Source organism: Microtus ochrogaster, chromosome 5 (genome assembly GCF_000317375.1).
Source record: "Microtus ochrogaster isolate Prairie Vole_2 chromosome 5, MicOch1.0, whole genome shotgun sequence".
Taxonomy (NCBI): Eukaryota; Metazoa; Chordata; class Mammalia; order Rodentia; family Cricetidae; genus Microtus; species Microtus ochrogaster.
Window position 1 is genome coordinate 63,710,305 of NC_022012.1, and position 14,901 is coordinate 63,725,205.

General features: G+C 35.0%; 1 protein-coding gene across 1 annotated transcript in view; it reads right to left on the reverse strand.

Moving 5' to 3' along the window:
- The window catches only part of Bmp5 (bone morphogenetic protein 5), a 120,741-nt gene that overhangs the window by 6,697 nt on the left and 99,143 nt on the right, over positions 1 to 14,901 (reverse strand). The window contains exon 5 of the mRNA XM_005347610.2: positions 5,331 to 5,407. Within this exon, the coding sequence (XP_005347667.1) occupies positions 5,331 to 5,407 (77 nt within the window). The remainder of the gene's footprint in view (positions 1 to 5,330; positions 5,408 to 14,901) is intronic.

Genomic DNA, 14,901 nt, shown 5'->3' on the forward strand with positions numbered 1-14,901 from the left:
TGGTAAGCCAGCTCGTGGGCTACATAGATTATTAGAAATGGGTTAGGTCAATATGTAAGAGCTAGCCAATAAGAGGCTGGAACTAATGGGCCAGGCAGTGTTTAAAAGAATACAGTTTCCATGTAATTATTTCAGGTGTAAAGCTAGCAGGGTGGCGGGATGCAGCCCGCCGCTTATTACTACACTCAGAAGTTATATTTCTGATAGAGCTAGTGATTGTGCCTATACAGAGCAGTCCAATCCAAGGAGAAGTCCACTGGATCCACAGACCCACCCAACAGCTGCATCACATCCTTCCGGACCTGGTTTTATTAATCACTCCCTCAATTTTGGAGGCCACTTCTCTAACTACCTGATGTCCCAATGGGTCCCAGTCAACTATTTGAAATGTGCTATGACTTTATTCAAATGTGTTTCTCCTTTATTATTTTCTTAGGTATTTCTCACAAAGAGACCTGGAGAGCCACCCTGCTATGGAATGGTACACATGTTAAATTAAAAAAAAAAAAAAAGTGGAACTCCTAGAATTTAAGGCCTCTACCAAATACAACAGCTCTCATAGCCCACCCCCACTGAGAAACTGCAGTGCACATAGTATTTATTAAATGGATCCCTGGCTATACTCCCTGAAGACACCATTCAAGTACACAATGTCAATGGGATTAATGACATTCAGTGGGCCACTAATGGCTCCATAGAAGTAATAATACAGTGTATTGGCATTCACCCAATCTCCAGCTAGACAAATGACCGTATATAGAACTATAGCAATTGGCAGCTGTCAACCTTTGTAGTATTACCAGTTGGTCAATTGATGACCTCAGTGTGGATAAAGGGGGGTTACAGACAGATACCAGATAGGATTTGATATGTCACACAGATTGCCAGCACATATGTGAGACAGCAATTCTTATAATGAAAGCAAATATAATTGGGAAATAATTAATATCCACTTCTGGAGTGCTTGAACACACCATAACAATACTGTAGATATGGCCCAAATACATTGTACACCCTGGAATTGCAAAAGGCTTATAGCCAGATTGTCTCCACTGCTAAGACTGCAAAAGTGAACTTTGATGAGGTTCAAGGCTCCAATCACTTTAATTTGTTAAAGCTTTCCTTGTTTTTGTGTTGATCAGAATGGCTGTTTGTTCTTCCTTTGGTCAGCCTTACTGCCTGGTATTGGGCATTGCAAAAACCAGTTTGGTAGTAAAAGTGAAGACACCCTGAACATCTAAGTAATAAGAAAGGGGGAAATATTTAGAGCAGGTAAAACTCAGAGTGACTGTATATTACGATCATGGCCTTGTCAAGACCCCAGGGCCTCAGACTCATGGAAATAGCTAGGCCTTCCCCTGGAATAAGTACAGACATTGTCAGTGTATACAGAAAATATCACCTGCAGTTTTTTTTCTCCAGAATGACTACAATGTGAGTCTGCTCCCCTCCAGAGACCCACACACACAAAAACACACATACCTAGATACACTTCCCTTCTTCATTTGAGTTCTATAGACTAAGTGCACTGAGTTTCTGGGGTCCTACTGGCGCATCTCCATCAGAGAACACAGTCCAGCTGATCCCAGATTTTCTGCATGTGTATCTGTCCTTTCTTCACCTGTTGCCCTGTTCTGGTCAAATCCCAAAACTACATAGGTTTCAACAATAAAAGACATAGAGAACAGAACTGAGATAATTCTCTTCACTGTTAGACAACACATTCCCAGCATAAGAGTCTTCTAGACCAATGAAGCTTTATCATCTGCTTTATTCGTGTTTTTCTTTTTATTATTATATTAATTTACAACGTTTTAGACAAAACAAATTACAGCAAATTCTTGAACACTGTGTGTGAAAAATTTCTAGGAAATTAAAAAGTGTCCCATGGAATATTTATTATGATTTCCCCACCCTCAGAGAAACAAAACTCTGTGTGTGATTATGAATTATTATCTGTAATGAAAGTTTATTCATAAAATTGGATGTTTTGTGAAGCAGAGGACATCATCACTCTAGTGAAGGGACAACCTACAAAATGGGATAAAGTCTTTACCAGCTATGCATTTAAAGGAGTATTAATTTCTAGACTGCATGAAGAATCAAAACAATTAAGCATTAATAAAATTAACAACCCAAATAAAAAATTGGGAAAAGAACTTTAGTTCTAAAACAAAAATAGCATACAAATATTCATTTTAACCAATACACTGAAAACTAAAACTTTTTTGAAATTTCAATTTACCCTAGTTATAATTCCTAAAGTAAAAACAAAGAAACAAAATGCTGGCATGAATGTGGGGAAAGAGGAACATTTATTCACTGCTGGTGAGAAAGAAACTAATGTGGTCACTATGGCTATCACCACTGAAGTTCCTCAAAGAGCTTAAAGTAGACCTACCACATAATTCAACACAGCACTCTTGGGTACACCCAAATAAGTCTAGATCCTACTATAGAGATGCTAGTCATCCATTTTCATTGATGTTCTATTTACAATAACCAGAAAATCAAAACAACCTAGTTGTTGATTGGTTGATGAGTGGATAATAAATATGTAGCATATTTATGTTACTGAATATTATTCTGCTGATAATATAATGAAATTAACAGGTAAATAGATGATTCTGGAAGTACTCATTATGAGTGAGACAAACCAGATCCATAAAGACAAGCATCACATTTTTGTCTCATTTATGAATGTTATCTTTGAATCTTCAGATGTGTGTATTTTATTTGAAATATCCAAGGAAGTTGGGAAATCACAATGGGCTATGGGAATGAACTTTTAAGAAAAGTGAGATGCAATGTTAAATGTGACTAGTGGAACCAGAATGGATAATTTGAGTGGAATGGGCAAGTTCAGGGTAGAGGAGGGTATATATAACATTAAAGACCTTTTCTCAAATGTCATATAGAAACACATCACTGTAGAAACTTCCTATGTATAACATATACATATATACATATACATACACAGAGAGAGAAAAAGAGAGAAAAGAGAATCAAAATGGAGTTACTCTAAACAATGACCCAACTTGACAACACAAGCTAAAAAATAAAAAAGCCTAGTGTAAAGAATAGATTGCTTCTTTAAGAGTTGTTTACCAGTGAGGTTCCAAAGACCTCCAAATATTGCAAGCTATTATCTGTCAGTGTTCTTGGTTGCCTTCCAGAACTTGACAATAAGACTTTGTTGCTGAAGATACCACACACTTGAGTCATAAAAGATGGAGAAACCTAGTGGAATAGACCTGGATGCTTCATCTCTACCAGCTAGCTTCACAGTGTTAGAAGGCACTATCTTTATTATTGAAGAAGGAGAGTAATCTTTAATCTTACCCAACTCTGGACTGCATCAGATAAAATGATGACTGCCCCCGGTACAATAGTGGCCCTAACGTCATGGAACTAACCAACCATTTTTTAGCTGGATATGTTACAGTCCACAAAATGAAACCTACCTGGCACCAATATTTGATCCAGAACCTATGGCAAGAGAAGTCATAGGCTCTAGAGGATAATCTACTGCTATTCTGCTGTTAAATGGATACAGCATTACCCTAATGACTGGTTGTTATACCCATAGCCTATGGTACCTCTCAGTCCTCCTCAGAAAAGTTTGCATTGCAGTAGATAGTAATCAACACAGAGATTCGCACTAGACAAGGTGCAGAGAGTGAGAGACTATAGAATGATCAGTCCTAAATGGAACATACAGCCACTCCCTCCCAAAGCTCAGGGGGTATTGGGGAAGTAGGAGCAGAAAGATATTAAAAGCCAGAGGCTGTGGATGATTACAAGGAAGCAGTGTCTTCTGGACACAGTAGGGTAAATACACAATTTGGAGTAGTTGTGACAATATGCACAAGACCCAAAGCCAGACCAAATATCAGCATGGACAGGGAAATTGTACATATAATCCCAGCCCTAAACAAGTTGCTAATGCCAACTGATTGCCAAGAGAGGAAGAGACCATTTTCTCTAAAAGTGTATCTCCTGATAAACTGACCATAGGCCACTGATAAGTGCACATACAAGAACATTTGAGCAGCACAAATTTCTCTCAGTTTTTAGAAGGAACATGAAGTTGGAGGGGTGAGGAAGGGAAGTGTATCTGGGAAGAACTTATGAGGGAGAAAAAATATGATCAAAATATGTTAGATGAAATTTTCAAAAAACTAATAAAATACAAAATAACAAAAATAAAGACAATAAATATTAATGTACATTTCCATCTTAATATTATTTTATAACCTTGTTTAATTTTATGACTATAATACTATGAATATGGCTCAAATACTGAGAATGTGTTGTGATAGAACACCAAAGAAATATAAAACTTTGTATCAAATTGTTCTCAGAGCCATAAGAAATTATTTTTTTTCTTTCTTCTCTACCTCATTTGTGAAACACATTAAAAACATGATAATATGAGTTTTGAGTGAAAGAAAAAATTTTGGGCAAACCTGCCTTATGATTTAAACTTAATAGTTGAAATTTCTATTTCCTAGACAGAACCGTGATCCTACCAGAGTTAATGTAGGTGTTTATACTAATCCAAACAATCTTCATAAAATTAAAAGCTCTGGAGGTGCTGTGGAGATGATTTAGTGGGTAAGTGCTGGCTGGGCAGGCAGGAGGACCGAAGTTTGGATACCCAGTACCCAAGGAAAATCTGGGAGATGCAGAACATGTCTATCATACTTGCTTATAATCCCAGGATTTTCCACATTGGAGTAGGAGACATGACAATCTCTGGCCTTTGCTGGCAGCCAGCATACCCCCCCCCAAAGACTATGAGCTCAAGATTTCGTGAGAGATAAAAAGTTCAAAGTGTAAGATGGAAAGCGATGGGGTGGGACATGTGGTGGTCTCTTCTGGCCTGCACACGTGCTCACAGACATGCACATGCATTTGTATACAAAAATAATTAATTAATAAGTTTTATTTTATATGCAGGGCCTGGTAATATATGCCTATACTCCCAGTACATGGGAACCTGAGGTCAAAGTAGCATTCAAAGACATCTTGGGCTGCATAAGGAGACTCTGACTCATGCAAAACAAAAGACTTGGACAGTGTTGATTTTATCCATTTTCAAATGTTAAGTTTAAGAACATTATATTTCCCTAGATGTTTGTTAAACCTAACTCATCATGTTCCGATGACAAAAATAATAATAAGGAAATGAAAATGATATGTGTAAATCACATGCTGAGTAGTCTTCAAAAATGGCTATTATATTGGAGCAATTACTAACAAAGACTCTGACTTGCCAAGGATTTGAGATAAAGCAGAAAAGAAACACCTAAAGTGAACCAGCTTACCTGCCATCCCAGATCCCGGAAACTCACATAGAGCTCATGCTTTTTGCAGGCTTGCTTTTGTTCACTGGTGTTATAATCTGCAGATTAAAGAAAAACAAAAACTTACATTTTAAACAGATGACTGCCTATTAGGTATAGAAGTATACAACTTCTGTTGGGAGGTTATGAATATGGTTTCTGGAAGAGATTATCTATGTTAAGCACGAGTTTGATTCTTTTTTTTTCTGTAAGTTATTTTTATTGCCACATTACAGATAATGCAAACTTAAGGATAACACAAAGCTTAAAACAAAAATTTCAAAATGTTTTCACCTATGAATATATTGATTTAATATTCTTATTGTTATTTTGACATGATATTTATAGTATGCTATGAGGCAAAAATAAACTAGAATCACACAGTTGATAAGTGGGTAATCTAGAATTGAGTAAAAACAGAAATATGCACAAGATTAAAGAATTTAAAATCCTGGATGTTTTAAGTTTAATACTTGTATGAACTACATTTATCAAGCAATAGTTTTTCTCTTTCAGTAAAATTATTTAGAAATAATAACAAATCACAGTTGTCAGACTATTGTCTGCACAAATCATCCCATGAAAATGACATTTCTCATTTTTGGAGAAATAGTGAAACCTAGATATAGAAATGTCTAAAATACACCTGGAAAAATGTTAGCCAGAAATATAGAATGCATTAAAGAACTCTGAATCAAGGTCAGAGGACCAAGAATCCAACTTATTTAAGCTCCACTGACCAAAATTGGGTTAATTTAAACATGAATATAATAATAGAAATTGATTAAAATATTTGAAATATATTTTAATCAATGGATTCCACAGAGATACTTTAAAATGTTTTAAAAGGTTATTAAACATATGTGACAGATGCTAGAAACCAAATATCTTTGGGAGCCTAATTAAATAAGAAAGGATCATAAATTTAGCTGGCATTTCCCGCACATATTTTTTTTCCTTTAGTGGGACTGAGAATTTTGGCTTAACTGTGTCATTCAGGCAAGTTAATTTTGTAGCATGGAGAGTATTATTTGCCTTATAAGATTCCGAAAAGAATTCTATTGTCACATCTATGCCAGCCATAGGCTGGTGCTGCCATTCACTGAGTACTAGCTGTTAACTGTGTGATTATTTACTAATTCAGTCACACTAGTGATACATCACATAAATATGTGATGCACATTCATACAATATTTCCTGAAGAGGTGCTTTCAGAGAAGATGTCAGTGTCTTCTGAGATTTTATTTAAGTAGGTATCATCAATATAAGATATTCTATTTTGAGTTTCTGAGCATCACTCAAAAGCATGTCTACTTTTAGGCATATTCATTATGGCTAAAGGAAGTATCCAGACAGAAATCAATCAAACGACAAGCTTAAGAAACCCACACCTTTTTTCCTTTCATTCTCAAGTCCATTCTATCATGAAATCACACACATAACTTTCAAACAGATTTCAAACCCACTTGCTCACTCTGTCTATCATTGCTCCTGGACCAAACCACCATCACTATCCAGGATTACTGCAGTATTCTGAGTGGCAGGTTCCCCTCCTCCCCTCTACAATAAAGTGCTAAGTGGGCTTCCATCAAATCAACTAAGCATTTGTCTGAAAGAATCCTTTCATCTTGGATGGAGTCTTCTCTAGCTAGCTAGTTTAAATCTGTAACTATCCCAATAGTCCTCGTTTCTCTTCTTTGGTTAGGGTGATTTAGTGTTTTTCTTACACTTTGTGAAATTCTCTGGCATTATTTATTCATTACATGCAATTATCTAGATTGCATCTCTTAACTAATTCCTCACCAAGACAACCTATTTAACTCTGGTTCACTGTTGTATACCAAGTACAAAAAATGGTAACTGACACATAATACGCATTTCATAAATATTTGGAGAATTAATGAACTTATTTCCCATAGTTCCCCATGAGTAACTTAAGACAGACACATTGTTTCTATTATATATTTTAATGCATTGAAAAATGTTAAAATTTCATAATTTTTCAAAAGTCTAAATATGAATGTAAAACTCTAATCTTGCATCTGAAACAAAGTAAAATATCTCAAAAATATAAAACTTTACAGAATATTTTTTTTTGTTTTCTCTGGGATTTGCTCACACTTATTACAAATAGCATTCTAAAGGATTTTTATTGGTGAAAAAGGGAAAAATAAAAAGCAGTATATATATACATATATATATAATATTTCACCATCCATATTAATGATTCAAATGCTAATGAAAGAGCATCACACCAGACCCAAATGATGACTCAGTTGTCCTTATAATTACTTCAAATTATTATTTGCCTGATGTCAATTTAGAAAACAAAATAGTAATTAAAATTTGAACAAGATTTTCCTCTTATGCAATAATTGAATAAATATATGTTAATAATGAAAAATGAAGAAAACTTGTTTTAAGAGTATGTCCTCTTGCATTCAGGGAAATTTCTTCCTTAATTTGAATAATACCCTCAAACAATTTTATTCAGGCAATGGACAATTACGTTTTTGACAATTAACATTAAATGAATACACACAGAGAGATGATAGATAGATAGATAGATAGATAGATAGATAGATAGATAGATAGATAGATAGATGATAGATAGATAGATAGATAGATGATAGATAGATGGCAGACAGATAAATGATAGGTAGGTAGGTAGATAGACATACATACAGACAGACAGATGGGTAGATACTACATGTATAGTTATTGCTATTGCATGTTTAAAAGAAAGTAAATAAAATTAAAAGCCCAAATATCTCATATAATTAAAGTAGTTTCATAAAGATTAAGTGTGATATATATTATATCACATAAATGTAATGAGCAATTAAGTTTAAAATGGACTCTTGTTCCAAGAGTCTGATGTCATGGAGAGTTGTATCCATACGCTTATTCTGTCAAAAATAAAAATTAACGGGTACTGAGGGAAGTAAATATTTAAGCCAAATCAGCAAAGTCTGGAGTTAGGTTCATGCTCAATGGTTGGCAAACTAAGCTACAGGAAAATGGGCAAGGAAATGATGTTTATAGCTTTAAAAATATCAAGTGGCAGTCCTTAGGAGATTAAATGAAATGGACATAATTCTACAAATGAAATCATGCACCCAACTCCACTCTGCCCACAGCTGCTTGCCAGGAATCTTGACCTTCACCAGGACTCTCACTCCACTACTAACTCATCAGAGCCTGTACCCACAAGGCCAGGCCACCTGGCATGAAGACACATGTAATTTATCTGTGTTCCCCATCATAACGCCTCCCAACTCTGACCACCATGGAGCAGTTTATACCAAATCCATCCTTAAGGCTCAGAGAGGCCCACACATCCTATGTACTGACCAGGCAAGCCTACATGACCCTGCCCTGCCTGTGTAGTACCCAATTCCCAGCCCTATGCCTGAACCCGCAAACAGAGCCTGGGCCAACCTAATGAGCCCAATCTACACTTTTCCTAACCTCCAGCTCAGGCCAGGTGGCACAGCCTAGGTACCAGCCCAGTGTGCTCTGTCCACATCAGATGCACAACCAATGATAGAAGATCACACGGCCAGATCTCATATAAAAATAATATGAAGTATCAAGGCATTATGAACCCTCCCCCAAAATCTACCAGTAATATCAGAAATGTTCTCCAATGAGAATTACATAGATGAAACCCAGGATACAGAAGCTAAAAGAAAAATCACAAACTTTATCAAAAATGTCAAGGAACGTAAGGAAGACACAAACAGCTCAGTGAAATTAAAACTTATGAACTCAAAGTGAATAATTACCTGAGGGATGTGAAAGAAAATACAAGCCTAGGCTGAATGAAATAACTAAATTCAATGAAGAAAGAAACATTGATGCAAACTCAAGCTAAAATGAGGTCGTAATTGAAAAATTAAATAACTAGAAAAATCAAGGGATTCTGTAACTAGAATGGATTAAATAGAAGATAGAATATTAGGACTTGAAGATAAATAGAGGAACATGAACAAACAAGCAGAGAATATTAATTTATTTAGAACACAGGAAAGGAACATGCTGGAAATGTGGGACACCATCAAAAAACAAAGTCTTCCGATTATAGGCATAGATGAGGTAGAATAATCACAGGTCAATGGCAAAGACCACATTCAACAAGATCATAAAGGAAAACTTTCATAAACTAAGGAAAAGCATACCCATAGATGTACAAAAGGCACACAAAACTCCAAACCAGACAAGACTCAAACAGAGAACCCCAATAACCAGACAAGACCAGAAAAGACCCTGTGGCAAATCATATCTGCATCACTAAATATATGAAAAAAGAAATATTCTCAAAAATTGAAAAGAAAAAGCACAAGTCACACATAAAGAAAAACCCACTTGAATAACAGCTAACTCCTCAATAGAAACTTTGAAACTCAGAAGAACATGAAGCAATGTATTATGAATTCTAAAAACCACAACTGTCAACCAAGATTACTGTACCCAGCAAAACTATGTACCATGTTGAAGTAAAATGAAAAACTTTCCATGATCCCAATGGGCTAAGACAATTCATACCAATCACAGTAATTCTAAATAAAATATAGGAAGAAGTACTTGAACTGAAGAGAGAAGGAATCATAACTGAGAGACTGTAGGAACTCCTCTAATTACTGAAAAGTTTAACTAAAAACAGCAAAAAAAGAAACATATTAATAGCTTCAAATATTAATGGCCCTAGCTCTCTAATCAAAAGACAAAGGCTGTTTGAATGGGCTAAGGAAGGAAAATTCACCCTTCTGTTGTCTCCAAAAAATTCATCTTTAAAGAAAGACCTTACCTTAAAGTGAAAAAGGATGGAAAAAGAGATTCCAATAAAATGGGATCAGGAAAGAAACAGGTGTTGCTCTCCTAACATCTGACAAGATGAACCTCAAACTAAACCTTATCAGAGCAGATAAACAAGGACACTTCATTCTCCCTAAGAGAACAATTAATCAAGAAGGCATTGAAATTCTAAACATATATGCACCAAGCTGGGGTGAACACAATTTCATTTAAAAAAAACTTACTACTGGAAGAAAATAAACAGACTTAACATTAAATCATTAATAGTAGATAATTTTAATATCACACTTTCTCCAACATATATAGGTCATCTGAACAAAAATAAGCAGAGAAACATCAGAATTAAGTGATATACATGAAATGAACTAAACAGATTTCTACAGAATATTCCACCTAAACACCAAGAAATATATATTCTGCTCAGTAGGCCATAGGAGTTTCTATAATATAGACTATATTCTGGGACACAAAACAAATCTTTAAAAATTTATCCCTCTATCCTATATGTTCATAATACAATAAAACTTAAAGTAGACAGCAAACAAATCTCTAGTAAGTCCACAAACTCATAAAGATTAAAATTTTGTCTCAGTAAGGGGAGGAGGCAGAAATCCTTAATAAATAAATAAATTTTAAAAAAAGATTAAAATTTTGTTTTTGAATGACTAATGGATCAAAAAGGAAGCAAGATAAAAATAAAAATAAAATTAAAAATTCCTGGCTCTAAATGAAATGAAAACACAATGCTATAAAACTTCTGGGGCACAATAAAAGGAGCCCAAGTATGAAAATTTATAGCTCCAAGTGCCTACATTAAAAAATAAGAAAGATCAAAAAATAAATGACTTAACAATGCAACTCAAGAATCTGGAAAAACAACAAACCAATCCCAAATCCAGTACACAGCAAGAAGTAAACTCAGAGCCCAAATTAAAGAAATAGAAACAAATAAAATAATTTAATAACTCAATGGTTCTAAGATCAGATTCTATAAGAAAGCAAACAAGATATTTAGTCTAACTAAAAGAAAGAAAGAGATGATCCAAATAAACACATTTAGAAATAAAAAGGGAGACAGCAGACACCAAAGAAATTCAGAATATTATACGAGAATATATTTTAAAAACAACTTGTACCCCATTAAGTTCGAACCCTAAAGACATGGAAAAAATTACAGATTCATCCAAACCAGCACAGTTAAAACAAGAAGAGATGAACAACCTAAATACAACATCTGAGGAGAGTAAAATAGTAATATAAAGGCTTCTGACTTTAAAAGGCAAAATTCTATCAAATATTCAAAGACAATCTACAGACAATACTTCTTAAATTTTTTTAAAAAAAAACAGAAATAAAAAGAGCACTTCTACAAAGCCAGTATCACTCTAATACCAAAACCAGGTAGACACAATGAAAAAAAGAAAAGTATAGTTCAATAATCCTGATGAACACGACTCAAACATCTTTAGTAACACCCTTGAAAACCAACTACAGCTATATATCCAAAACATCATTAACCATCACCAAGGTTACCTTATCCCAAAGATACAGGGTTAAAACAACATACACAAGAATTAATGTAATAAATCATGTAAATAGATAAAGACAAAAATTACATGAGAATTTCAGTAGATGCAGGGATCGTAGACACATTCCAATTTACAATAGACTTGAAGAAAAATTAAATAACTAGAAAGAAACACAATGAATAAGATAAAAAGACCACTATAACGAAAACTTGAAATCTCCAAAGAGATTGAGAAAGACATTATAAAATGCAAAGACTTTTCGTGCTCATAAATTGATAGGATTTCAAGTCATATTACAGAGCCATAATAGTAAAAACAGTATGATACTAACATAAAAAGGACATAGATAGCAATGGAACAAATGAGAAGACGCAAGTATGTGAGGACATATGATTAGATCCATCTGATAGTTGACAAAAATGCCCCCAAAAAATACACCGCCAGGGGAACCACCCTCAGCAAATGATGTTAGAACAACTTGCTGTTCATATAAAGAAAAGTGAAATTTGACCTGTATCTATCACCTTGCACATAAGCCTCTTCCAAATGGATCAAAACTTAAATGTGAGACCCGCAACACTGAAACCTCTGGAAGAAACGTGAACAGTACACTACAGGATATGGATGTCAAATAAAAACCCCGAGTATGACTCCATTTGTGCAAGAATTAGAGCCAACAATTGTCAATTGTTGAGGGACCTCATCAAGCTAAAATGTTTCATCACACCTAAAGTAATAATCAACTGAGTGAAGAGGAAATAAACCCATAGAATCTTTGCCAGCTATGTATTTAGTGTTGGGTTAATATCCTGAATATACAAAGTGCTCAAAAATCAGAGTCAAATAATGGACTATGAACAGAGAGATCTCAGGGGGGGGGGAGTAAAAATGGCTAAGAAATATCTAAAAAGTGTTCATTCTTAGAAATCAGAGAAATGCAAGTTAAAAAGACTTGAGATTTTATCTCACCCCAGTCAGAATGGCAGGTAATGGATAGAACTAGAAAATCTTTTTAGTTGAATGAGGTAAGCAAGACTCAGAAAGACAAATGCTGCATGTTTCTCTCATCTGTGGTTCCTGGATCCATAGTGTCACATAGTGTTAGTTTTATAACCTGGAGAAACCAAAGAAACTCAGACATCAAAAGGCACTATGGAGGGAGGGAGAAGAAACACTAGAGACTTGAAACAGCAGGACATACACAATGCTAAGAGGAAAATGGGAAAACCGAGGGGTGACGTACTTGAGTTAAGGTGGTCAATACAGGAGTGGGAAAGAGAAAGAAAAAATACAATAAAGATGTCTAGAAAAGCCATAAATAATAATAATAATACTTTTTATTTATCCCAAATTACATATACTGCATATAATGATATGTATGTATATAGATATAGATATAGATATAGATATATATATATAGATATCCAGTTTGGTGGTTTTATGAGATTTCTGAGTGTAAGAAGAAGTGAGTTTCTGTTTCTTGTGCCTTTCCGTGGGCTCTTCCTTCTTTGTGCTTTTTTGTACAATTCCAATGCGTTAGTGTTTGTTTGATCTTGCATTTTATTATTATCCCTTTGCAGCTTGTTTTCTAATGAGAGAGAGAAAGGGAGTATGTCCTGATGGGACAGAATTTGGGGAAGAACTATGAGGAATAGAAGGAGAAGAGACTGTAATCCAGATATATTATGTGTGAAAAAAATCTGTTTTCAATAAAAAGAAAAATGCTTAGAAATGAGAATCTACTACCACCACTTTGCTAGACCAGAATAATTACTGACTACTTTCCAAATATTATTCTTTTTATCGATTTTTATTGAGCTCTACATTTTTCTCTGTTTCCCCTCCCTGCTTCTCCCCTCCCATTCAACCTTCTCCCAAGGTCCCCATGCTGCCAATTTACTCAGGAGATCTTGTCTTTCTCTACTTTCCATGTAGATTAGAACTATATATGTCTCTGTTAGTGTCCTCATTGTTGTCCAGTTCTCTGGGATTGTGATTTGTAGGCTGGTTTTCTTTGCCTTATGTTTAAAAACCACTTATGAGTGAGGACATGTGATAATTGTCTTTCTGAGTCCTAAATCTTATTCTTGTACCCACATTTAAGCACAACTTCATCAATGAAGCTTCTCTTTAAAGCAAATGGAGGCCATCATAGAAAATCACAACTGGACTCAATGCAGCAGTCAATGAACTGTGGGAAGCAAAGCCCAAGAAGATACATTCACAAAACAGCTCCTGCATCTGTGGCAAAGGGACCATCACAGAAGAGGCAGGCAGAAAGATTGTAAAAGCCATAATAGCAAGAGTCTCCTGTGTAATGGTCTCTTATAGAAATGGCTGCACAGAAAGATCTGAACAAGGGCAATATCAACAGACATGTTAATGTAAAGGGATAAAATCTCATGAGGTCAAACCTCCAGATAAGGAATTACAGGTCACTAGTGTCTGCTGAGGGAGGGTAAGTTATCTTGTCCTGCGGATGAGTTGTTATTGCTTGTCCAATACAAAGTGGATAGTCTTAATTGGTTGTCTAATACAAAGTGGTCAGCCTTGAAGCCATATTCACACAAACAAAAATGGTCTCAGAAGGTTATATTTATATCTTTGTGTATACAAATTCATATGCAAATACAAAAATAATCAGGGAAAATGATGTTATTAATTTGGGAATGACAGAGGACCTAGAAGAAGTTGGAGGGAGGAAACTTGGGAGGGGCTAAAGGAAGAAAAGAGAAAGAAGAAAGTGATGTAATTATATTTTTTAAAAGTAACTAATGCATAGCCCATCAAATAAAGATCAAGTCTGGATATTTTCAGTGCTAATTTCTGCAAACCACTTAAAGAAGAATTATTATCAATACCTTAAAAACTATTTTAATAAATCCAAAGATACTATGAAGCAAGCATTTTTCAGATATTCTAACCAAATAAAATATAACAAAGGAAACAAGCACAGTCCTAAATATGTGATGAACTTAGGTACAAAAACCTTCAACAAAATATTTGCAAATCAAATTCAGTAGCACTTGAGGATAGGGAACCTGAAATGACCCTATCCTATAGCCATACTGACGAATATCTTGCATATCACCTTAGAGCCTTCATCTGGTGATGGATCGAGATAGAGACAGAGACCCACACTGGAGCACTGGACTGAGCTCCCAAGGTCCCAATGAGGAGCAGAAGGAGGGAGAACATGAGCAAGG